This window comes from Dendropsophus ebraccatus, chromosome 9 (assembly GCF_027789765.1).
Source record: "Dendropsophus ebraccatus isolate aDenEbr1 chromosome 9, aDenEbr1.pat, whole genome shotgun sequence".
Taxonomy (NCBI): domain Eukaryota; kingdom Metazoa; phylum Chordata; class Amphibia; order Anura; family Hylidae; genus Dendropsophus; species Dendropsophus ebraccatus.
Window position 1 is genome coordinate 65,543,296 of NC_091462.1, and position 26,128 is coordinate 65,569,423.

Sequence of the window (26,128 nt, forward strand, 5' to 3'; positions counted from 1 at the left end):
TGCATTTTAAAGTGCAACCAAATTGCTAAACAAAAAACAAAAACCAGCACTGTGTAAACTCAGCTGGAAGTATTTACCTTCTTTTGTATACTGTAATAAAAAAATAATTTTTACCCGCTGCATGAAGAGGAGTTCTTTGAGTAACTGTGTCGTAAACAAGAATAGATGCTCCTTCCTTAACAAGGGCCTCAACACATTCAATATTTCCTTTGAAAGACGCAAGATCTAGAGGTGTTCGTCCTTTTTCATCTTTAATATCAACATGATAATGACAATCGAAAAGTATTTCCAAAGCCTCATGATGTCCATAGTAAGCCTTAATAAACACATAGAAAGCAAACATATATGAAACGTGAAAATGTACAAGAATTATAAAGAAATACGTGTAAATATTCTGGCCAATTGCACAATTATTCCTGATATCAATAGTATTGTATTTCATTTTTACAGTTCATGCCCATCTGACTATAATTCCACATATCTTGGGAAGGGGAGGGCAAATCAAGAAACTAACCACTTGTATATTTTATTTGGGTTTACTGAATCTGGAACTGTATTCATGAACTGAGCCTTATTCTCCCACAGTATTTACACAATACATATCATTCTGATATTGTAAGGGGTTTCTCAAAAGTAAGAACACAGTAAACTAGATTTGCATTTCCAGGGAAATACATAGTGCTTGAAAAGAGCGCCCCTTTACCAGTGACTTCCTTTTAACTTTAATCCTGGGTGCCGTGCCTTTAAGAGCGACTTGGGTCCCATCCCTTCAAGAGCAACTTAACTCCCATCCCTCTTGCTCTTAAAGGGACCCAGGTCGCACTTAAAGTGACCCAGGTCGCTCTTAAAGGGACCCAGTTCGCACTTAAAGGGACCCATTTTGCTCTTAAAGGTACATATTTCGCTCTTTAAGAGCCCCAGGTCGCTCTTAGAGGGACCCAGGTCGCTTTTAAAGGGACATATTTCGCTCTTAAAGGGCCCCAGGTCGCTCTTAAAGGGACCCATTTCGCTCTTAAAGGGACCCAGGTCGCTTTTAAAGGGACCCATTTCGCTCTTAAAGGGACCCAGGTCACACTTAAAGGGACCCATTTCGCTCTTAAAGAGACCCATTTTACTCTTACAGGGACCCAGATCGCTCTTAAAGGGACCCAGGTCACTATTAAAGGGACCCAGATCGCTCTTAAAGGGACCCAGGTTGCTCTAAAAAGGGACCAATGTCGCTCTTAAAAGGACCCATTTTGCTCTTAAAGGGACATATTTCGCTCTTAAAGGGACCCAGGTAGCTCTTAAAGGGACCCAGGTCGCTCTTAAAGGGACCAAGGTCGCTCTTAAAGGGACCAAGGTCGCTCTTAAAGGGAACCAGGTCGCTCTTAAAGGGACCCAAGTCGCTCTTAAAGGGACCAATTTCGCTCTTAAAGGGACCCATTTCGCTCTTAAAAGGACCCATTTCACTTTTAAAGGGACCCAGGTCGCTCTTAAAAGGGACCCAGGTCAATCTTAAAAGGTCCCATTTTGCTTTTAAAGGGACCAATTTCGCTCTTAAAGGGACCAATTTCACGCTTTAAGGGACCCATTTCGCTTTTAAAGGGACCCATTTCGCTCTTAAAGGGACCCATTTTGCTCTTAAATGGACCCATTTCGCTCTTAAAGGGACCCAGGTCGCTCTTAAAGGAACCCAGATCGCTCTTAAAGGAACCCAGATCGCACTTAAAGGGACCCAGTTCGCTCTTAAATGGACCCAGTTCGCTCTTAAAGGGACCCATTTTGCTCTTAAAAGGAACCAATTTCACTCTTAAAGGGACCAATTTCACACTTAAAGGGACCTATTTCGCTCTTAAAGGGACCCAGGTCGCTCTTAAAGGGACCCAGGTCGCTCTTAAAAGGACCAATTTGCTCTTTAAGGGACCCAGGTCGCTCTTAAAGGGACCAATTTCACGCTAAAAGGGACCCATTTCGCTCTTAAAGGGACCCAGGTCGCTCTTAAAAGGACCTATTTTGCTCTTAAAGGGACATATTTTGCTCTTCAAGGGACCCATTTCGCTCTTAAAGGGACCCATTTAGCTCCTAAAGGGACCCAGGTCGCTCTTAAAGGGACCCATTTCACTCTTAAAGGGATCCAGATCACTCTTAAAGGGACCAAATTCGCTCTTAAAGGGACCCAGATAGCTCTTTAAGGGACCCAGGTCGCTCTTTTTAAGGACCTAGGTAGCTCTTAAAGGGACCAATTTCACTCTTAAAGGGACCCATTTCGCTCTTATAGGGACCCAGTTCGCCCTTAAAGGGACCCAGGTCGCTCTTAAAGGGACCCAGGTCGCTCTTAAAGGGACCCATTTCGCCCTTAAAGGGACCCAGGTCGCTCTTAAAGGGACCCAGGTCGCTCTTAAAGGGACATATTTTGCTCTTGAAAGGACATATTTCGCTCTTAAAAGGACCCAGGTTGCTCTTAAAGGGACCCGGGTTGCCCTTAAAGGGACCCCGGTCGCTCTAGCAACAAGGGTCTCTTTAAGAGCGACATGGGTCCCATACCTTTTGGAGTGACTTGGGTCCCTTTAAGAGCAACATGCGTCCCGTCCGTTTAAGAGCAACTTGGGTCCCGTCCCTTTAAGAGCGACTTGGATCCCTTTAAGAGCTACATGGGACCTTTTAAGAGCGACTTGGGTCCCGTCCCTTTTAGAGCGACTTGGGTCCCGTCCCTTTAAGAGCGACTTGGGTCCCGCCCCTTTAAGAGCGACTTGGATCCCTTTTAGAGCGACTTGGGTGCCTTTAAGGGCGACCTGGGTCCCTTTAAGAGCGATCTGGGTACTTATAATGGTAAAGATCATTGCTCGGTTACCATGACAATCTTACTCATGTCAGTGAGACAAAATCGTTAAGGACCTTCCATATATTACATCTTCTATTGGCCAGTAGTGGACATATGACTGTGGATGTTGTGATACATTGCCTGACAAGACCTTAGAGTTCCTATTGGCTGCTATATTTCAACTATTTGCATATGTGCTGTGATTGGCTGTTAGCGGTTAGAGTGTGGCCACTATTTGCAATGGGCCATTATTTTCTATGGGAAATTTGGGGTCTTTAAACGTAAATTTCTTAAAAACGACAAATCCAATCGAAACGAAAAATAGATAGCACACCACACACCACCGAGGGCTTCAAAACGCAGTTAGAACGGAGTGTGTGTGCAAAGCGGTTCGGGCTGTATTACGCGCAGAAAAATGGCTGGAAGAAGAAGAAGAAACGGAAGAAGAAGAATACGGATTACAATATAGTGCTTTTCAAGCACTATAATTAAGGAAACATCTTATAAAACACACATTTTAGTAGTGAGGGAAGGGGGAAACCTGTTCATATCTCCTGGCCATATCACTTATATAGTAGCCATTTTGAATGTAGTTTTTGTGTAATTTGCCTTATGGATGTATTTATTTACTGTGTTTTGTATTGTTTCATAATTCTTTTGATTACATTTTACCTCTGTGTGTGGTAGCAATCTAAAAAACAGGTGTACACAGTTTTGCTACACAAGTTAAATCTTGTGTAAAATGCTGTGCTCCTGGTGATATTTTAAGATTTTTGTATCTATGGAACTTGAAGTAGTCTGAGGAAATAAGCTTCTTTTACAAATAGTCCATCAAAAAGAAGTAAGGCCAATGGCGAAGTGCCCAGAGTATAAAATGGGAACTATATATGCCTACTATGAATTATATGAATTCAGATGCTTTTCAACTGTATTTGTTCAATACATGTTAGGTGAAATGACAAGCCACAGAGCAGTAGGGGTGACCAGATTAAAGAAAAAATATTCCAGGAACAGTGAAGCAATTGTCATGCGTCTAATTGTTCAGCTGTTTACATCTGTCTAGACATACATGTGGTTTGTTATTAGAGATGAGAAAATTTACAGTAATAATGAAGCGAAGCACTTTATTATCTCGGAAATCTGCTCATCAGCCTGATGCCTTTAAACTGACTGCTGAAAAAGCTGGTGCTAGGAAAAGCTGGATACAGTCCTGGGAAACTGGGAGAAATTTCCCAGGACAAGATACAGCTTTTTTCAGGCTCCCAGGGAAGAGCCTCATATAGTGGAAGTCAGTTGGTAAGCAGTAGGCTGATGAGCAGATTAACAAAGATGAGATAACAAGCGATTTGCTTTGTTATTACTATAAATTTGCTCATTTCTATTTGTGATTAATTTCCATTTAAAATAAGTCAATTTTACTAATAAAATATGATTGGACACTAGTATGTAAGGGTGGTCTATTGGTAGTCTGAGGATTCCTTATGGGTTGTCTATCCTGCCCTAGGAAAACTTTCTTATAAATAAACAGCTTTCCAGAACTACTCTGAGAAAGACTCCATAATACACTAATCTGTGTGTCTGTGTTTCTCTCTCTCCAACTGGCCCAGCCACAGGGGGAATTCATGTTAAGGGTATGAGGAAAAGGTGAGGAATTGAAGAGGAACGTTTTCTGCTTGAAATTCCTCACCCACCCTAGGGTGGGTTCACATTGAGGAATCCGTGTGAAGAAATTCTGTGCGCCCGTCACATAGACTAAATTCTATGGTCAGGAGAATTCTGCGGTCCGCTGAAAGAATTGACATGTCAATTCTATCTGCAGACGGTGGAATCTGCCTGTGCATAGAATTGAGTCTTTGGTACAGGCAGAGAGGCACGCGGCCACGAGCGGGGACGATCGACAGAATGCTCTGGCAGAATAAGAGCAGAATTCAAGTGGCTTGCAAGTGGAATTCAAGCCCCATTGACTATAGGATTTCTCTAGCAGAATCTGCCAAAAGAATTGACATGTCAATTCTTTGGGCAGAAAGTAGATCCATGACAGATAATTCTTCTGTGTGAACAACAGAACGGAAATGCCATTGGAAACAAAGAGACATTGCTCTGTTCATATTTTACAGGAGGAATTTCAAGTGTAAATTAAAGGGGTTATCCAGTGCTACAGAAACATGGCCACTTTTGCACTACTCTTGTGTCCAGATTGAGTGAGGTTTGAAGCTCAGTTCCACTGAAGTAAATGGAGGTTAATTGCAATCCACACCTGAACTGGAGACAAGAGTGGGGGAAAAGTGGCCATGTTTTTGTAGTGCTGAATAACCCCTTTAAGAATGGATTCTGCTTCAAATTTCTTGCACCCCTAACATACACCTGAATCAGGCTTCAAGGTTTGTGACCTTACCTAATGGTGCGTTTATACAGAAAGGTTTATCTGACAGATCTTTGAAGCCAAAGCCAGGAACAGACTATAAACAGGGAACAGGCCATAAGGGAAAGACTGGGATCTATCCTCTTTTCGAATCCATTCCTGACTTTGGTTTAAAAAATCTGTCAGATAAATCTTTCTGTGTAAACACAGCCTAATTTACTTTTGGTTTTGACTTAAGGCCCTATTACACACACAGATTATATCTGACAGATTTTTTAGACCAAAGCCAGGAATGGATTTGAAAAAAGGAGAAAAATCTTAGTCTTTCCTTTAGCAACTGTTCACTGTTTATATAGTCTGTTCCTGGCTTTGGCTTTAAAGGGGTATTCCGGGGAAATTTACTTTTCCCCTATCCTGTGGATAGGAGAAAAGTAGGAGATTGCAGGGGGTCCGACCCCTGAACCCCCTGGCGATCTCCGCATTGGACCCTGGGCTGGCTCTGTTATGAATAGAGCCGCGGGTCCAGCACGTGATCTGCAGCTCTATTCATTCCTATAGAGTGTTGAAAAGAGACAAGTACAGCACTGTTTTGGCGCACTTGGCTCTTTCCAACACTACATAAGAATGAATAGAGCCACGGGTCACGTGCAGGACCCGCTGCTCCATTTTATAACAGAGCCGTCCGGGGTCTGATACGGAGATTAGTGGGGGGTTCAGGGGTCGGACCCCCCGCAATCTCCTACTTTTCCCCTATCCACAGAATAAAGGGAAAAGGGAATTTTCCCCGAAATACCCCTTTAATGATCTGTCAGATAAATCTGTATGTGTTTGGGCCCTTAGAAATACATACTGACCATACCTGGAATGTATGAATGCGGTATTACACTAATGGTCAACTAATCAATTCCTTGTTAACCATTAATACATTCAAATCAATGGATGATTTAAAAAAAAAAAAAAACACATACCGCCAAGTGTAGAGGACTTTTTGCAGCAGATGTAACAGCTTCATCAATACTATTCTTTGCTGTCTTCAAGAGCTTTAAACAAAAGTAACAAAAGGAAAATTGAAAGCAAGTCTAACTGGGTTCTGGCTCATCAAATATATTTTTCTCTTATTCCAAATTTGTTATTAGGCAAAATAAGGAATACAGAATAAAAAAAAGTAGGATAACGAAATAACGGGGTAACGAGGAAATTCCAACCTTTTACATCAATACAGGCAAGGCATTGACATATTACATTTTGTAACGCCAAGTACAATAATACTTCACAATGGCAGTTGCCTTGAGATATTAAATAGAATCAAATAAAACATTCTATTTATGCAATCCTAATTGAAAGGTTATTTAAAATTTACTTGTGTCATAAGGGATCCTTATGCTGCGTTTACATCTACGATTATCGTTCGAATTCGATCGTTATCGTGCAAATTTGAAGATAAATCGTTCCGTGTAAAACCACCATTAGTTCTTTTTTTTTATAATTTATTCTTTATTCATATTTTACACAAAAAAAAAAACATTAAACATAATACAATTAACAACCTGTGGTAGGTGGGGTAGATATCCACATCTGCTCCAATATTCTTTATTAACAAATAATTCTTCGTATTATCTCTATTTCCTTTCTTTATCATCTCTCTCTAGGAACTAGTTCCTTACTTATTATTTCCCATCTCTGCCACTTCTTTTTAAACTTGCTTTGACATCCTCTTTCAGTAGTTATAATTTTTTCACATCTACAGGCGTGTTGAACTATATTTATGACTTCCTTTACTCGAGGACATACTGTACTTCGCCAATTTTTGGCCAGTAGGTTTTTAACAACTGTCAAGATTAAACAGATAAGTTCTCGATGTTGAGTTGTTATCTGGTCAATCCCTATCATTAATAGCCCTAGTTGTGGGGATTTCTTTATGTTCTCCTCTGGTATTATTTTCTCAATTAGGAGCCATGTCTCTTTCCACAATTCTGCTATACAGGGGCATGTCCAGAATATATGAGTTATGGTACCCTCTTGCCCACACCCTCTCCAGCAACGATCAGCATTTAGTTGGGATAATTTATTCAAATATGCTGGAGTTTGGTACCACCTGAATAGTATTTTAACCGCTGTTTCCAGATGTGCGACGCATATAAGTGACTTATGTATATACTTGAAGGCTAATTTCCATTCTCCCTCTGTTATATTTAAGCTCAAATCCTTTTCCCATACCTCGAAAGGTCTAGCTATTTCGAAGGTTGTACATGCATCCATTTGGTTATATAGGGCTCCTAGCGGTTTCTTATTCATACAGAAATATCTAAACAATGATTCTCTGCAGGTTCCAATGCTTTTTATCTGTCCTCTCAGGAAATGGCCGATTCTGAGGAACTTAAACATTTCTTTGTTGCTCAAATTGTAGATATGCTGGAGTTCCGAGAATTCCATTATCCTCCCCCCTATATATAACTGGTTTATTATACTAATACCCGCTTTTTTCAAGTCCTCAGTATCGATATTCTCGATTCCCCATTGTACCAGCTCAATTGGTGCCTTCATGGCCATGTTATGGGACTCGTCTTTACCCTCCCTTGTAAACATATACCAGTATTTAAGGCATGCTCTAGCTATTGGGGTTGCGTTTTGTGGGATAGATATCCCCCAGAGTGGACCATACAAAATAGCCTGCAAGTTTCTTTTCCCCATGAGATTATACTCTATGGATACCCATGGAATATCCGTTTTATTATCCCACCATGCTGATAGGGAGGCAATTAGCGTTGCCCTATAGTATCTGAAAATATCTGGCATCTTAAGACCTCCTGCTTCCTTATTTTTAGTTAGTAGTTTATATGAAACCCTAGGTTTCCTATTTCGCCATACAAATTCAGACAGAATTTTCCTTGTTTTATGAAAGAAAATTCTAGGCACGTAAATAGGCAGAATTCTAAATAAATACAGTAATTTCGGTAGGGTATTCATCTTGAAGGCTGCCACACGCCCAATCCATGATATTTCTATTTTACTCATTGATTTTAGCTCTTCTTGTATGGATCTAAGGAGCGGGTTATAATTGGACTCAAATAGTTTAGAAGTTGATGAAGTTACAGTCATTCCTAAGTATTTTATACCTTTAGGCTGCCAATCTAATTGGAATTTTTCCTTCATGGTTTGAATTTCCGACCTTTCTACATTAAAGGGTAGCACTTGCGTTTTATTTACATTAAGTTTATAAAAAGAAAGCAAGCTAAACCTAGAGATGATTTTAAAAGCTTCATGCATGGACTTCTTGGGGGATGTCAGAGAGAGAATGACGTCATCGGCATAGAGAGAGATGACGTGGCTACGGTCACCAATCTGTACACCGAGGACGCCATTCCCTTCCCGTATTGCCTGGGCCAAGGGCTCCATGACCAGAATGAATATTAATGGAGAAAAGGGGCATCCCTGTCTGACCCCATTTTTTATATGTATTGGGTCGGACAGTACCCCATTTAACATAACCCTTGCAGTTGGAGAGGAATACAGGGCCCCAACCGCCTTCATCATCTCCCCCCCAAATCCCATTCTCCCTAGCGCCGAGAAGGCGTACGACCAGTTTACCCTGTCGAACGCCTTCTCGGCGTCCAGGGCGGCCAATATTGCAGGGGTTCCACTCCTCTCCAAATGATACGCAATATTCAGGATTCGACGTGTGTTATCTGCTGGAAATCGTCCCTTTATGAAACCCGTCTGATCATTAATTATCAGCCTGGATATCACCGGGACTAACCGAGTAGCCAGAATTTTTGCGTAGATTTTTACATCTCCGTTTAGGAGAGAGATCGGGCCGAAATTTTCAGGTTCATTCGGGATTTTCCCTGGCTTTGGTATAGTTACTATATGTGCCTGCAGATTTTCAGATGGAAACTCTCCTTTTTCTATGGCCTGTTGGTAGAACTTCTTAAGTACTGGGGATAGCAGGAAGCTAAATTTTTTGAAGTATTCGTTAGTTAACCCATCCGGGCCTGGTGATTTAGCTGCGGCCAGCGAGGATATAGCTACTGCAACCTCCTCTATAGTTATTGGAGAGTTCACTTCTTCTAGCTCTGTTGTAGACAGGGCCGGAAGGGTTAACTCATATAGGAATTTATCTATATCTTCCTGTTTTGGTTTAAGTACTGTGCTAGTTCCCTCTAAATCATATAAGTCTGCATAGTACTCTTTGAAACGATTCGCTATCCCCTTAGGATCAGTTATTTTCCCTGTTTTACTATTATTCCAAACATACCCTACTTTTTGTTTAAATTTATTAGATTTTAGTTTAGATGCTAATAACTTCCCCACTTTATCACTACTGGAGTACGTCTGGGCTTTCCTTTCCCCTGAAAGTTTTTCATAGTCCCTGAGCATATGCTCCCTTAGTTTATTTCTCAGGTCCATTAATCTATCCCTATTTTCTTGCTGTTGGTTTATTTTGTTTTTGGCCTCATATTTTTTAATTTCTCCCAGTATTCTCTTCCTTTCTGCTTCTGTTTCTTTTTTCATCCTATGTCCTAATTTTATAAAGGTCCCCCTAATGACTGCCTTATGGGCGTTCCATAGTGTGTTTACGTTCACTTGGCAACAAGAATTAAGTTCAAAATATTCTTTTAAATCTTTTTCTAGGATTTTATATGTTTCTGGCTTCTGCAGTAAGGTATTATTCGCTCTCCAGATGTATATTGGGTTTGTACTGGACGTCTCCGAGAGGGCTAAAGATATCGGTGCATGGTCTGACCATGTAATTTCAGATATCTCAGCAGCTTTGGTTTTCCATAGCAGCTCTCTCTCCACCAAAAACATATCTATCCTAGAATAACTGTTATGTCTAGGTGAAAAAAAAGTATAATCCCTCTCCGAGACGTGCAGCGCCCTCCACACATCATATAGATCATTAGTATGTAGCATTTCATTAACCGACTTGCCACTATCCCTGTTAGTTGCCGTTGTATCAAAGTCAGGATCACAAATCGTGTTAAAATCCCCACACATAATTAGATGACCCTTCTTATGTAAGTGGACTATTCTCATTAGATCTCTTATAAATTTATTTTGTCCTGTGTTGGGGGCATAAACTACTACTAATGTATATGGAATATTGTTAATGTCTGCCACTACCACCAGATATCTCCCTTGTTCGTCCCCCACCATATCTTTCAGTTGGAAAGCAACAGTATCTTTGATTGCTAATAAAACCCCACATTTTTTAGATGTGTTGTGTGCCTGAAAGATGTGTGGGAACCTATGATGGTTCATGCGGTGTCCATCACCCTTTAGTAAGTGTGTTTCTTGTGCCGCTACGATGTCTCCCTTTTGTGACACAGCTTCTCCCCAAAGGAGGGAGCGTTTATAAGGGCTATTTAGTCCCTTTACATTTATTGATATTAATTGTATCACCATTGGGGAGACATAATAGTGTATGAAAATACCATCATTTGTGATATTACTTTTAACCTAACCCCCTGCCCAGATAAATGATATGACATTATTTGTGATAGACTATTTATTTTCACCCTAAACCTTCTAATTCCCTTCCCTCCCTTTATGCTACCCTCCATGGCAGAACGGCCAGTTTTCCTAACTTCCTTTATTTTCCTTTTCCCTGAACACATGTATGAAAAAAAAAGTGTATATCATAAATCAACATCAGGAAACTCATAGAGATATCTGCAAAGAAAAATGAACAGAAATAATTGTAATCTTTAATTCTCACTTCTACCCCAACTATCACCTTGTGTAATATATTATTTACACGTCTATAACACCGTATATCCGGTGTAATAGTGGGTGGCTATTCACTTGTACCCGTATAGCCCTCCACCGGACCTTTTACTTATTTTCCCCTGTGGGAGCGTTTATCTTTGGTAACTGTAAACCATTCTGGTTCTACTCTATTTGAGCTGTCTTTGGTTTTTCCCGTTACGTGTCTAGTTTGGATGTTCCATGTTGTTAGTAGGGCCGTCCCTTCCTCCAGAGATTTAATTTGATATGTCTTATTATCTTTTGTTATGACCAAACGTGTAGGGAATCCCCAGCGATAGGCAATATTTTGGTCTCTTAGTGCCGTTGTTACTGGTGACAAAATTCTACCACCAATAGTTCTGAAAATGGGCCCATTGATGTTTAACCCCTTCCCGCATAAGGACGTATCGGCACATCCAAATCTACAGCCCGTTTCTGGAGATGGACGTGCCGGTACGTCCTCGGGATGCTGCACTCCTGTCATCCCCGGCGGGGCCCGGCTGTCAGTGATAGCTGGGCACCCGCCGCAACTGCTGAGATCCGGGCTGTGCCCGGATCCCAGCAGTTAACCCTTTAGTGACCGCCGATACGTCGGTCACTGATGGGCCGGTGCTGCACTGCCTTTCATCTCCCCCCACCGTGAATCCACGGTGAGGGGAGATGAAATAAGTCAATCAGACCCCAGATCAGCCCCCCTAGTGGGCTGGTAACTAACCCGCTCCCTCCCCCGGCGGCCATCGGATCCAAGATGCCCGGCGCCATCGCTGTGAACAGATTTATGTCTGTTCGCAGCGATGGAAAAAAAATAATCAAAGCCCCATGCTCTCCGCCACCGGAGGTAGCGGAGAGAATGGGGCAGTGATCAGGGACTCCCCTACGGGCTCCCGGTACAAGCGATCAGCGGTATATACTATATACCGCTGATCGCTTGTGCCATGTGCAGGAATGCACTTTTTATCCCCTGTCACCATAAATGATTGGTGACAGGGGATAAAAAGTGTTAGTCTCTGTCCCCCAAGTCGTCCCCCACCCGCAGTCACCCCCCGTCCCCCAGTCACCCCCTTTCCCATTATACTTACCTGATCCTGGGAGGTCCTTCCTCCTCGGCGTCTTGACTGCTTCTGAAGTGCGCATGCGCTCCAGAAGCAGCCAACTCTGAAAATTTAAAGTGACAGAGACCAATTTGGTCTCTGTCACTGAACTATGATTACTGTGATAGAAAATATCACAGTAATCATAGTAATAGAGTGAAAATAAATGTGTAAAGTACAAAAAGTGAAAAACACACAAAAAAATAAAAACACACACTTTTTATTATAGTAATAATTGCAGTTTACTCCCCGATTACCCCTAACCCCCCCAGATTACCCGTAACCATGGCAGGTTGCCCGTAACCACAGCACGTTGCCCGTAACCACCACACGTTGCCCGTAACCACCGCACATTGACTGTAACCCCCGAACTCTGCCCGTAACCCCCCGCACGTTGCCTCTAACCACCGCACGCTGCCTCTGACCACCGCACGCTGCCTCTGACAACCGCACGTCGCCTCTGACCATCGCAGGTTACCACTGACCACCACAGGTTGCCTCTTACCACCGCACGTTGCCATTTACCACCGTACATTGCCTCTGACCACCGCACGTTGCCTCTGACCACTGCACGTTGCCTCTGACCCCCGCACGTTGCCTCTGACCACCGCATGTCGCCACTGACCACCGCACGTTGCCTCTAAGCACTGCAAGTTGCCTCTGACCACCGCACGTTGCAACTGACCACTGCAGTAAGCCTCTAACCACTGCACGTTGCCTCTAACCAACACAAATTGCTAATGAACCCCTCCAGATTGGCCGGAACCACGCCAGATTACAGGTACCCACCTCAGATTACCTATAAGCACTTCAGTTTATCCGTAACCACCCCAGATTGTCCGTAACCACCCCAGATTGTCTGTAACCACCCCAGATTGTCCGTAACCACCCCATGTTTCCCGTAACCACAGCAGGTTGTCTGTAACAACTCTAGATTGTCTGTAACCACAGCAGGTTGGCCGTAACCACCCCACGTTGCCTATAACCACCCCAGGTTGTCGTAACCACAGCAGGTTGCCCATGACCACCCCATGTTGACAGTATCCACCCCAGATTACCCGTAACCACCCCAGGTTGTCGGTATCCACCCCAGATTACCTGTAACCACCCCAGGTTGCCCGTAACCACCTCCATATTACCCGTAACCACACCAGACTGTCCGGAACCACCCCGCATTACCTGTAATCTCATTTTTTATTGTATTTTAGTAACTGCGCTATTCTAATAACTATTAGTAGCTGCGGTTTTGCTCTAGCAAATTGGTGCTCCTTCCCTTCTGAGCCCCGCTGTGTTCCCATACAGTGGTTTATGCCCACATATGGGGTACCGTTGTACTCAGGAGAACCTGCGTTACAGATTTTGGGGTACATATTTTCTCCTGTTCCTTGTGAAATTTAGAAATTTCAAACTAAACCAACATATTATTGGAAAAATTCGAGTTTTTCATTTTTACTGCCCAATTTTGAATACTTTCCTCTAATACCTGTGGGGGCAAAATGCTCACCACACCCAAAATGAATTCTTTGAGGGGTGCACTTTCCAAAATGGGGTGACTTTTGGGGGGGTTCTATTTTGCTGACACTACAGGGGCTCTGCAAATGCACCTGGTGCTCAGAAAATTCTTCAGATAAATCATGCACTGAAAATGCTAATTGACGCTCCCTTCCTTCTGAGCCCTCCTGTGTGCCCATACAGTGGTTTATACCCACATATGGGGTACCGTTCTACTCATGAGAACCTGCGTAACAGATTTTGGGGTGAATTTTCTCTCCTGTTCCTCGTGAAATTGAGAAACTTCAAACTAAAGGAACATATTATTGGAAAAATTCTAGTTTTTCATTTTTACTGTCTACTTTTGAATACTTTCCTCTAATACCTGTGGGGTCAAAATGCTTACCACACCCCAAAATGAATTCTTTGAGGGATGTACTTTCCAAAATGGGGGGACTTATGGGGGTTTCTCTCTCTGCTGACACTACAGGTGCTCTGCAAACACACCTGGTGCTCAGAAACTTCTTCAGGAAAATCTGCATTGAAAAAGCTAATTGGCGCTCCTTCCCTTCTGACCCCCGCTGTGTGCTCAAACAGTCGTTTACGCCCACATATGGGGTACCGTTTTACTCAAGAGAACCTGTGTTACAAATTATGGGGTGCTTTTTCCTTTTGAAAATGAGAAACTTTAATCTAAATGTATATATTATTGGAAAATTTTAATTTTCCATTTTTTTATGGCCTAAGGCTAGGTTCACACTATGTATCTGTGCGCCTGTTTTGCGGGCGGTAAATCATCGGCCGTATTTTTCCGGTTCATGCGTACGCTGGAAAGTATACGATATACGGCTGCACAGTGCACACTATGTATGAGCCTACGGACCCGTAAAAAATGAACAAGACCATTGTTTGCGGCTGGAACTGTGCAAATTCACGGAATGACAGGCGGTCCATACGGAGTACTTCAAAAATAGCCAGCAATAATGCCGAATGCCGATGCCTCTAATAATTTAATTCTAACGAATCCATCATTGTGCAATTAAATATTAAAATAAATATATATGTATAAATAAATGTATATTTATATATATATATTTATTTTTTGACAGTATATTTAATTGCACAATGATGGATTTGTTAGAATTAAATTATTGAACAACGAAACTGATTTTATTACAACGAAAATGTGTTTTATTAATTAAATATTTATTAGTACAGGAAGCTCCATTAAGCCGTTAATTCATATTCCCGGTAATAGAGCATTCTGTACTAATCATCACTTTACTTTAATGAAAACATCAAATGTTTCTTCTAATTATGTTATCACAATAGCATTATTAGAAGAAACATTTTGAATTATATGTGCGCTCAGCTGATTGGCTGATCGGCTGAGCGCACATATAAAGAGCCGGTCCGCAGTACAATGACTTCATTGTGCTGCGGACCAGCGAAGAGGCAACATCGGGGTGAGTATACAGCTCTCCCCACCCCCTCACCAGCACTGCACCCATCCCAGTAAATAAAATTATTTATTTATTTAAAAAAAAACGCATAGGGTCCCCCCCTATTTTTATAACCAGCCCGGTTAAAAACCAAGCGACAGCAGCCTGGTAACACCAGGGTGGGAAGAGCCATTGGTTTAGGCCCTCCCCAGGCTAAATCTTACCAGCCTGCTGCCGCCCCAGTCCAGGAGCGCCAATTTTGACGCTCCGGGACAACTGGCACCCGACTCTTCCCAGTACCCCTGGTGGCATTGGGTACTAGGGTAATAATGGGGGGTTAGTGTTAGCCATTTTATACCGGCTAACACTAGGCCCCGACTTAGTAATGGATTCCGTCTATTAGACGGCTTCCACTACTAAGTCTATAAAGTAAAGAAATAAAGACAACACACAAGTGAAAAAAAATGTATTGCATCCCCCTTAACCCCTTGGGGGCCAGACTGATGTCAGACTGCACCCATCCCAGCAAGGAAGGGGTTAAGTGACCCCCCTTCCTTACTGGGATGGGTGCAGTGCTGGTAAGGGGGTTGGGAGAGCTGTATACTCACCCCGATGTTGCCTCTTCGCTGGTCCGCAGCAAAATGAAGTCACTGTACTGCGGACCGGCTCTTTATATGTGAGCGCACATATAATTCAAAATGTTTCTTCTAATAATGCTATTGTGATAACATAATTAGAAGAAACATTTGATGTTTTCATTAAAGTAAAGTGATGATTAGTACAGAATGCTCTATTACCGGGAATATGAATTAACGGCTTAATGGAGCTTCCTGTACTAATTAATATTTAATAAAACACATTTTCGTTGTAATAAAATCAGTTTCGTTGTTCAATAATTTAATTTAAACGAATCCATCATTGTGCAATTAAATGTACTGTCAAAAAATAAATATATATAAATATACATTTATTTATATATATTATTATTTTAACAGTATATTTAATTGCAAAATGATGGATTTGTTTAAATTTAATTATTGAACAACGAAAGGGACTGAATTACAATGAAAATGTGTTTTATTAATTAAATATATTAACCATGAGAGGCATCAGCATTACTTCAGAGGATCGCAAACCCCGGTAATAGCGATTCATGTAAACTGTTTCCCTGCTTTCCCAGATGCATTCCAGAGGTGTTTGCATCACTTTCTAAAGATTTTATTTGTTATTTTTCGTTGAACCAGATTTCCAAGTAAATGACCGTATGTTTTCAGCCGTATGTCTATTTTTTCCCACGGCCGTAGTTTCAGCCGCACATTTCCAGCCGCATAAAAAATACAGCCGCACAGATACATAGTGTGAACATAGCCTAATGGTGAATACTTTCCTCCAGCCCCTGTAGGGTTAAAATGCTCATTATACCCCTAGATTAATTATTTAAGGTGTGTAGTTTCCAAAATAGGGTCACTTATGGGGGTTTCCAGTATACAAGCCTCCTAAATCAGCTTAAAAAAAGAACCTAAAGGTCCCTAAAAAAAACAGTTTTGGAAACTTTCACGAAAATGTGATAATTTGCTAATAAATTTCTAAGCCCCGTAACACCCTAAGGCTATGTTCACACTACGTAAGTTTCCGGCCATAGCGCGCTCCGTGAATAAGCGGCCGGAGATTTATGTAGTTTGCGTACAATGCAAAGTATATGATCTACGGCTGCACAGTTCACACTACGTACAAACTTACGCCCGGATCATATGCGGCGCCGTAAAAAATGAACCAGACCATTGTTTCGGGACGGAAATGCTGTAACTTACGCCCGTAGCGTAACATGCGGTCCCGTACGGAGTGGTGATTTCTTCTTTTTTCCACTTTGATTTGCCGATCCAAAAGGTTCTGTGGGGTGTCCGGGGCTAGCCGAAGATATCCCAGTAACTGGTCACTTTTGAATGTTGGTGGTGCTTTCACACTAGTGGCAGCATGAGACGGACTATACAACCCTCACAAGTGGCTCAGGTTTGTGCAGCTCAGCCAACATGGCACATCAATGCGAGCTGTGGCAAGAAGGTTTGCTGTGTCTGTCAACACAGTGTCCCGAGGCTGGAGGCTCTACCAGGAAACAGGCCAGTACACCAGGAGATGTGGAGGAGGCCATAGGAGGGCAACAACCCAGAAGTAGGATCGCTACCTTGGCCTTTGTGCAAGGAGGAACAGGAGAAGCACTGCCAGAGCCCTGCAAAATTACCTCCAGCAGGACACAAATGTGCATGTGTCTACACAAACTGTTAGAAACCGACTACATGAGTATGGTATGAGGGTCCGATATCCACAGATGGCTGGCACGAGGGGCGGTTGGAGTGGTTTGGCCGGCCGCCCGAAGATTACATCATTGTCACAAGATGGTGGACGGGGGTGGACACGGAACAGGTGAGTATAGAGCACTACACTTCCGGGTCTTGCGTGGATGGGGGGGAACACGAGGAAGGGGGCCATTCACTAACATAACATACATTACAAAGTTGTATAACTTTGTAATGTGTGTTACTTAGTGAATAATTGCTTACCGCCGCACTACCCCTTTAAGTATACTGCAGTGATCTCTATGGGAGATCAATGCAGTTATACTTAAAGTCCCCCAGGGGGACTAAAAGTTAAAGTATAGAGTAAAAAAAAAGAAAAAGAAAAAGTGATCAAAAAGTCGCATATAAACAAGCAAGGTACCAATAGAAAAAAACGATCATGGTGCAAAAAATGACACTTCTGAACCGCCGCAATCCTGGGTGCTATTTGTAGCCCGCGCCCGCTAATTAAAGATTTAAACGCAGCTGTCAAAACTGACAGCTGCATTTAAATGTATGATTTCCCGCTATCCCAGGTGTCTAGTGGGGAGACCTCCCCCCGTGATGCGATCGTGGAGGGGAGATTCCTTCTTCTTACTGAGCTAAGTCTCAGCGCCGCACAGATGCTGATCCCTGCTCGGCAATCACTGTGTCTGGTCTGCTGCATAAAGTATACTGCAGTGATCTCTATGGGAGATCACTGCAGAAATACTAAATGTCCCCCAGGGGACTCAAGGTCAAAGTAAAAAAAAGTTTTTTTATTAATAAAAAACCCATCTCCTAATAAAAGTCTGAATCACCCCCCTTTTCCCATTTTATAAATGAAACTAAATAAACATATTTGGTATCGCCGCGTGCTTAAATGCCCAAACGATTAAATTATCACATTCCTGATCTTGCATGGTAAACGGCGTAAGTGCAAAAAACCACCAAGTGCAAAATTTTTGTCACATCAAATCCAGAAAAATTGTAATAAAAAGGGATCAAAGAGTCACATATGTACAACCAAAGTACCGATAGAAAGAACAGATCATGGCGCAAATAATGACACCTCACACAGCCCCATAGACCAAAGGCTGTTATAAGGCTGGAAATAGAGCAATTTTAAACACATTTATTTTTTTTTTAAAGGTTTTAATTTTTTAAAAGCAGTCAGATAAAATAAAAGTTTATATAAAAGTTAATAAAATTTATATAAAAATATAAATTACATATCGTTGTAATCATACTGACGTGAGAAACATATAACTTGTCAGTTTAACCATAGGGTGAATGGCATAAACAGGAAACCACCCAAAATGAAAACAAATTGCTTTTTTTCAATTTTACTGGACAAATAATTTTCTTCTGGTTTTACAGCATATTTTATGGAACAATTAAGTGTGCCATTGTAAAGTACAAAGAGTGGCGTAAAAAATAGGGGCTCATGTGGGTCTGTAGGTGAAAAAATGCAAGCACTATGGCCTTTTAAACATGTGAAGGAAAAAACGAAAATGCAAGAATGAAAATTAGCCCGGTCCTGAAGGGGTTAAGATTGATAGTACTCAGACAGCAGTGTCAATACCTGCTAGATCAGACAGACTCTTTTGTGTAGTGGTACTGTGGAACTCTTGTCTTTTCTCCCATGGAGCTTGCGTCTCAATGTTAGTGTACGAAGCCAACATGAACTAGAGCAACACAGTGCCTTTTGACCTCAGGGACTTGGATTGTAGGGGTGGCAGTAAGCAGTAGCTACATTCATGGTCACCAAATCCTAGCATATTGTCTAGTGACTGATACGTGTATTTTTAATTTTTTTTTGTAATTTATTTTATTTTCCATAAAAAGAAAGAATTACACATAATTCTCCTCACAGGGAGCTCAAGAACATACGTACACAAAACATACATCTTGTATCAATTTCCAGCGTAATTAATAATTAATACCCTACCACCCCCCACCACCCCCCAGGACCGGCGAGAGAGAGAGAGAGAGAGAGAAAAAAGAAACCCTAAACCTCAAGCCATTTCCCCCAAACTTTCAAATACTTTTTCCTAGGTTTACCCCTATTCCCCGCCAATATCTTTTCATATCTCTGTATTTGCCCCAGAAGGTTATGCCATTGATCCAACACTGGAGGGGTAGGGTCCAGCCAGGCTCTCAGAATTATTATCCTAGTCAAGAGCAGAGCTTTAAGAAGGAAAATCTGATAACCTTCTATACCAATTGAAACCCAAGGATAATATACTTCGCACAGTACGGTATCACAATGTCCAATTTCTCAGCAATACATCCAATGACCTTCCTCCAGTAACGCTGAATTACATTACATCTCCATAGCATATGGACGTAATATGACCAGATTTAGGACATATATCATCTGCCCTAGCTCCAACCTTATATAAAAAGGCCAAGTGATAATGCAAATGGTATAAAATTTTAAACTGTACTAATTGGTGATTTTTATTAATACTACATTTCTTAACATTCCCCAGAATATTATCCCACTCTACTTCTGTTATCTCCCCTATATCCTCTTCCCATTCTAATTTTTTCTTACAATTCATAAACCAATCTGTGTATAAATTTTCTGTGAAAATCGTGTATAGTTTCTTCAGTTCCCCTTTCCTATTTCCACTCATCTCTTCTACTGTTTCAACAAAACTAAAAAATTTAAACCTCACCCTTTCCCCACCCAACTGGGCGTTTAATGCGTGAAATACTTGTCTTTACCTTAACCAGTGAGATTCGTGTAGTGCAAATTCTCTCCTAACTTCCTCAAACGTCTTGAGGTAACCAGCCCTACATAAATGCTCCATTAGAGTGATTCCATGATTGTGCCAAAATGAGTGATCACTAACCTTATCCAACTGTGTCAGCTGTAAACTTCCCCACAATGGTGAATAAGAAGTATACCCTGTGATACCCAAGAGTTTCTTAATTTTCCACCATACCTTACCCCACATTCGCAAAGTCTTCCATCCCTTGTATACGGGGAGGGACCACCTATAGGATTCCAAAAATTCATACAACGAGTGATAACTCAAATTCTTCATACCAAAAACCACCTCTCTCCATTGTGCCCTGTTATTCCGCCTTATCTGTAAGACTTTATACATAAAAAAATAAAAACCAAAATCTGGCAGGGACCACCCCCCCATATCCGATGGTAAAGTAAAAGTATGGTACCTAAGTCTGCATCTCCTTCCTCCCCAAATCAATCTACCCAGCAGGACCTCCAAGCGAACAAAATAGCCATCCGGGATCCAGGCAGGTGCCGCTTTAAGATAGTATAAAACCCGAGGTTGGACCACCATTTTTATTAAAGCTATTCTATCAGACATTGACAATGGTAGTTTCAGCCAAACATTAATCTTGCTCTCCAACCTGTGCAAATAAGGCTTAAGATTTAACAAGGCATATCTTTCCGGGTTTGCTACAACTTTTACCCCTAGATACTCAATGTAATCTACCTTTCTCTGGAGGGCCAAACGATCTAAAGACTCCGCTTGAGACTGGTCCAACTCCAACAGCGTTGACTTGGTCCAATTAATTTGAAACCCAGAATAGGAGCCAAATAAAGTGAATTGTTTCATCGCCGCTGGCAAGCCACTGCCTGGATCCCGGATAAACATCAACACATCATCGGCGTACATGATTACCTTACTATCTTTGCCTTTTAATCCGAACCCCTCTATCCGTTGATCTTTTTTTTTAACAACTGGGAAAGGGGTTCAATGTAAAGAGCAAACAAAATTGGTGAAAGGGGGCACCCCTGCCTAGTTCCTCTTTTAAGGCTAAATGCTGATACATGTATTCTTGGCGGCTACACTGCAGTTGGAGTCCATACGGATCACACACAGTACATTGTAATATTATATTTATCGAGAAAAGAATCCAATCCACCTTTGAACTTATTTAGTGAATCAAAAATGACAACACCCTTAAACTGTCCATTCATATATTTGCACATTTTGATCAGATCATCTCTAAGACGTTTTTTTTTGTAAACTAAATACCCCAAGCTTAATAATCTGTCTTGGTACTGTAACTCACCCATTCTGCTAATGACCTTGGTTGCCCTCTTCTGCACCCGCTGCAGTTCATCTTTGTCCATCTTATATAGAGGTGCTTAATACTGTGCACAATATTCCATGTGTGGTCTGACCAGTTATTTATAAATAGGCAAAGCTATGTTCTCATCTTTAGCATCTATGCCTCTTTTGATGCATCCCATGATTTTATTAGCTTTGGCAGCCGCTGCCTGGCACTGCTTGCTAAAGTTGAGTTTACTGACAACCAATACCCCCAGGTCCTTTTTGGAAGCAGTTTTACCCAATGTTTTATTATTTAGTACATAACTGTTATTTTTTTTCTACGGCTCGATTGCATAACCTTACATTTATCCACATTAAACTTCATTTGCCATTTCTTTTCCCAAGCCTCCACCTTCTCCAAATACCTCTGTATGTTATCCTCCTCCCCAGTTTAATATAATCTGCACATATAGAGATTCTTCCCTGTAACCCCTCTACAAGGTCATTAATAAACAAATTAATAAAATCAATAATGAATTAATTAATTAACATATTTATGATTAATAAACCACCCTCTGTTTCCTATCAGTTACATACCCATTTACATAATATATTTTCTCCTAGCTTGCTGTATGGGCCTTTCAATAAATCCAGTGTGTGATATGGGGGCAGGCATTTAGATAAGACTGACATATAGATATGCCAGTCTTGATATAATTCCTATTGTTCCTATGATAGCTAGTATTTAACTTTTATCACATTATTTCTACACACGTAGTAACGTATACGCTTATTTGTGGGATTTGTATATTTGGTTTTTATATTGTGTTTTTTTCTCTCTTATATAAAATAAAAATAAAATAAAGTCAATTATCACAGACTTTGCCAAAATAGTTAATATGCATTAATACTAGAAAAAAAAAGTATGCCACATTTTAATTTATCATAAGAATTTACTCACGTATGTCAAACATTCTCTGTGACCATAAGCAGCAGCATAGTGGACCGCATTGTACCCAGCTTTGTCATAAATTGATGGGTTGGCTTTGTTTTCAAGAAGAAACTGTAAACACCTGTTTCACAAAAATGCATTTTTTTAGGATAATAAGTTTTATTCAGCTTAATACAAATGAAGTATAGGGGTGAATTTGCTGCAGATGTCCAGTGTGATTTCAGCACAGAAAAACTGTTTGTAGCCAACAGTTCATCTGTCTATACATGGCTAGGTTCACACACCATCTGTTTTTGGCCGTTCGGCGGACGTCTTTTTGGACAACCGTTATTTTAAGGCCAAATAATGTTTGTTATTTTGAAATCACAGATGCTATTTTAAAACAAAAGACGTCCAAAAAGAAGGCCGTCGAATAGCCAAAAAAAGATGGTGTGTGAACCTAGCCCATGACCACCTATGGAGGAAAATGTGACGATACATGTCATTGAACTTTCTTTGCTTCAACTACGATCCTTGCTTGAGTGTAGTATACCGTTATCGAGTATACAGTGTACATTGCACGTGTATCATATTTGTACAGGTGATGTAGATATGAACAGAGAAACAAAATGTATAATATGTTATTTTGGTTCTGTAGTTTTTAGAATAATCTTATATCTGGCCCCAGTATGCTACTTGACTCAAATCAAACCCTGAGAGATAAAGGCACACCTTGTGGATTTTGGGGCTTCCATTTTTTAGGATGATTTTAAGATTACTACTTTAGGTTTGCAGAGATCTTAAGGTGACAAAACATGCTGGAGCATCGTCAGCTCAGCCAATCAGCGGCTGTAGCAGTGTCCTGGCTGCGGCTGCTGGTTTAGCAGCTCCATTTTTGAAGAGGCAGAGCCTGGCAAACTTGTATCTCAGTGTGCCAGGCTCTGCTGAAGACATTGGGGTAGATATCAATAGGACCCCCCTTCTCCCCCCTTTCTTGCTGGAATGGGTACATTGTGACCAGGGCTGGCGTCAGCACAGGGCTTACCTGGGCAAGTGCTGGGGTCCCAGCGCCTCTAGGGGCCCAGACAGGGAGAGGGGCCTGGTGTTCTGATGTTCAGCCCGCTCACTGACGTGCAGGGTGAGCGTTAAACATCAGAAGACACAGGAGAAAGAGCAGGACCTGCCAGTGTCCTGCAGAGAGAGGGATAAAGGACCTGATCACATGATTGGAAGGTCCTCAACCTAATTATACAGTGTGGAGACCGGCCTGGCAGAGAGCTGTAATTCCTGTGTGTGTGTGTGTTTCAGTAAGTAACGTGTGTGTCAGTAAGTGTTTGTGTCAGTAATGTTTGTTTGTGTATGTTAGTGGTGTCTCAAGTGATTGTGCATAGTGTGTGGATGGATGAGGGGCCCGCTGAGGCTCTGTCGCCCAAGGGCCCGCAAAAACCTGGAGCCGGCCCGCATGGGGTTAAGTGAGAATGGCATGCATCCTCACTTAAAGGGAACCAATCACTTAAAAAAAAGCATGTAACGCTATGGGAATGTGCTGTAGCAGCACCCAGCACACTTCCCAAACATGCTTTTATACCCCCCCGTCCCTACAATGTACAAGCCAAAAACATACTTTATAAATTTGGCGCCCTGTATGTAAATTATCCCCAAGTAGTCTTCTGGGAGGGGAGCTGCGGGCAAGTAGTCACGGTCCCTGGGCGTTCTGCAGTGCTAATCACGCCCCTCTGGGCGTGATTAGCCTGCATAATTGTGGCGGCGTCATCGGAGGCGTGCTGTCTCCAACGTCAGCACGCCTACGTTCTTGCTGTGCCGCTCATGCGCAGTACAGCGGGTCCGGTCTGCGCCGTACTGCGCAGGTGCAGAAAGCCTCAAACTCATTGCTGGAGATCCGGCAATGAGTTCGAGGCTATTTTGCACCTGCGCAGTACTAGTCAGACCACACATGGAATACTGTGTACAGTTTTGGGCACCGGTATATAAGAAGGACGTTGAAAGAAGGACGTTGAAAGTTGCACGTATACTGTATGTTTACAACAACACGTTAAAGAATAGTGCAAATAAAGGAGAACATAAATCCATGTCATGACACTTACAAAATTACGTACATAATATTCAAATCGGAACAGCACCCTAACATGGGTGGTCTAAAGTCATAAATTCCAAAATCAAAACCTCTAAGTAGCAGAAAAAGGTACTCTTATGTCCATATCTAGGAAAATGTGCCCAACATACCCATTGTTCCGTCTAGTGTTAGACACAGTTTAACCAGTTAGCAAACGTCAGACAGATCTTATGAATGGCGAGACAACAAAGCATCTCGTAGACTTGTGTATTGGGTCGCTGTATAATTTGTGTCAGGCGAGGAGCACCAACTTCCCCACACCTTACTGAACTTAGAGGGGCATCCTCTATGGTTAAATACAATATTTTCATAGGAGATGGCTGTATTGACCAGCCCAATCCATAGCGAAGAATAGCACTCTCTAATAAATATCATTTAATGATGGGTCCATAAGTCAATATCCAATATCCCTAGGAGGCAGCATTTGGGTGAGTGATCAATAGGCTGCTGTAGTATTTTGTCTAGTATATCCAATATGTCACCCCAGAAGGAGCTGATGAAGGTCAGACGGTGGGTGTTTGCACCTATGACATTTTGTTGTGGGGCTCCTACCCATTTTATGCATTCTCACCAGGGTTAAGTAGCACTGGTGGAAAGTAAACAGCTGAGTTAATTTGTTAATTAACAGCGGGTGAAACCAGTATGTGTGAGGCCATAGCTTCCTTCCAATCTTCTTCGGTCAGAGATGGAATACGCCTGTTAGGATCCGGACAGTAGGACAAGACAAGACAGTGAGCCCTAAGCTCAGCCCTGCCCACTGTCCTCTACCTACTTGCCACAATCCGCCCTAAGATGGCGGCGAGCAACTTGGCGGTGGTCCCTGCACTGGCTAGGTGGGACACAAAGACAAGACAAACAGACAGACAGACAAACACAATGAAGAATAGTCAACCGTCCGGGTCACAACAATCGGGCAGCAAAAGTACAAAATCAATATCCAATAAACGTAGTCAAAGTCCAGGCAATATTGTCAAGGGCAGGCGGCAAGCAAGGGAAGTCAAGGAATAAGGCAAAGATCAGGAATAGCAAATACACAGAAGATACAAGCAGGCAGAGACTAAGTCAACTACCAGCAATGATATCCCAGACTGAGGAGGTTATATAGGAGGTCAGGGTTCTGATCCAGAACATCATTGGACCATCCCCCTGATCTCCAAGCTCAGACACCTGAGAACAAAACAGATCCACTGGCAGGAAGACCTGTCAGTCACAGCAGAACCAAAACACAGATTAACCCTGACATGGTCAGACAGAACTCAGCAGGTGAAGTCGGGTGTGTCTCCCAAAGAGAGCAAATAAACCAGTGTTCAGACACAGCAAAACAAAACACAGAACAGAATAAGAGAATATCAGCGCCTTCTCGGCCGCACAGCACGAGCAGAGGGACGCATAACGCTCCGCAAAGATACCATCCTGACAGTACCCCCCCTTTTATGAGGGGCCTCAGGACCCTCACAGGACTCAACCTCACTTAGAAGATTGCCATCTGACTCCCATTCATCAGAAGACGAGTCCATGGCATGGAGAACAGGCTTACTGACAGGACGAGCAGAACAACATGTTAAATTCGCATCAGATACAGGCAAATCAGGTACAACAGAACTAGAAATATTAATTTCGCCGGAGGGTACCTGTGCGCCCAAGTGACCTTCCTGGGAGTCACCTGGACGCCGATGATCTGGGTGCAGGTTTTCTTGCCGCTTGGGACGCTTGTGGCAGAAACTGATGAAATGGCCACTGTCACCACAGTAGTAACATAGACCATTGTGTCTCCGGT

At 42.1% G+C, this 26,128-nt stretch overlaps 1 protein-coding gene across 3 annotated transcripts in view; it reads right to left on the reverse strand.

Moving 5' to 3' along the window:
• ANKRD44 (ankyrin repeat domain 44) overlaps window positions 1–26,128 on the reverse strand; it is a 552,838-nt gene that overhangs the window by 140,461 nt on the left and 386,249 nt on the right. Inside the window, exons 15-17 of one of the 3 annotated variants that reach the window (XM_069983562.1) lie at window positions 22,248–22,359; window positions 6,134–6,205; window positions 115–316 (exon numbers count right to left, since the gene is read on the reverse strand). In XM_069983562.1, the coding sequence (XP_069839663.1) occupies window positions 115–316; window positions 6,134–6,205; window positions 22,248–22,359 (386 nt within the window). Of the gene's footprint in view, window positions 1–114; window positions 317–6,133; window positions 6,206–22,247; window positions 22,360–26,128 lie in introns of those variants that run through there. The other 2 variants (XM_069983563.1, XR_011364562.1) reach the window with 2 other exon arrangements.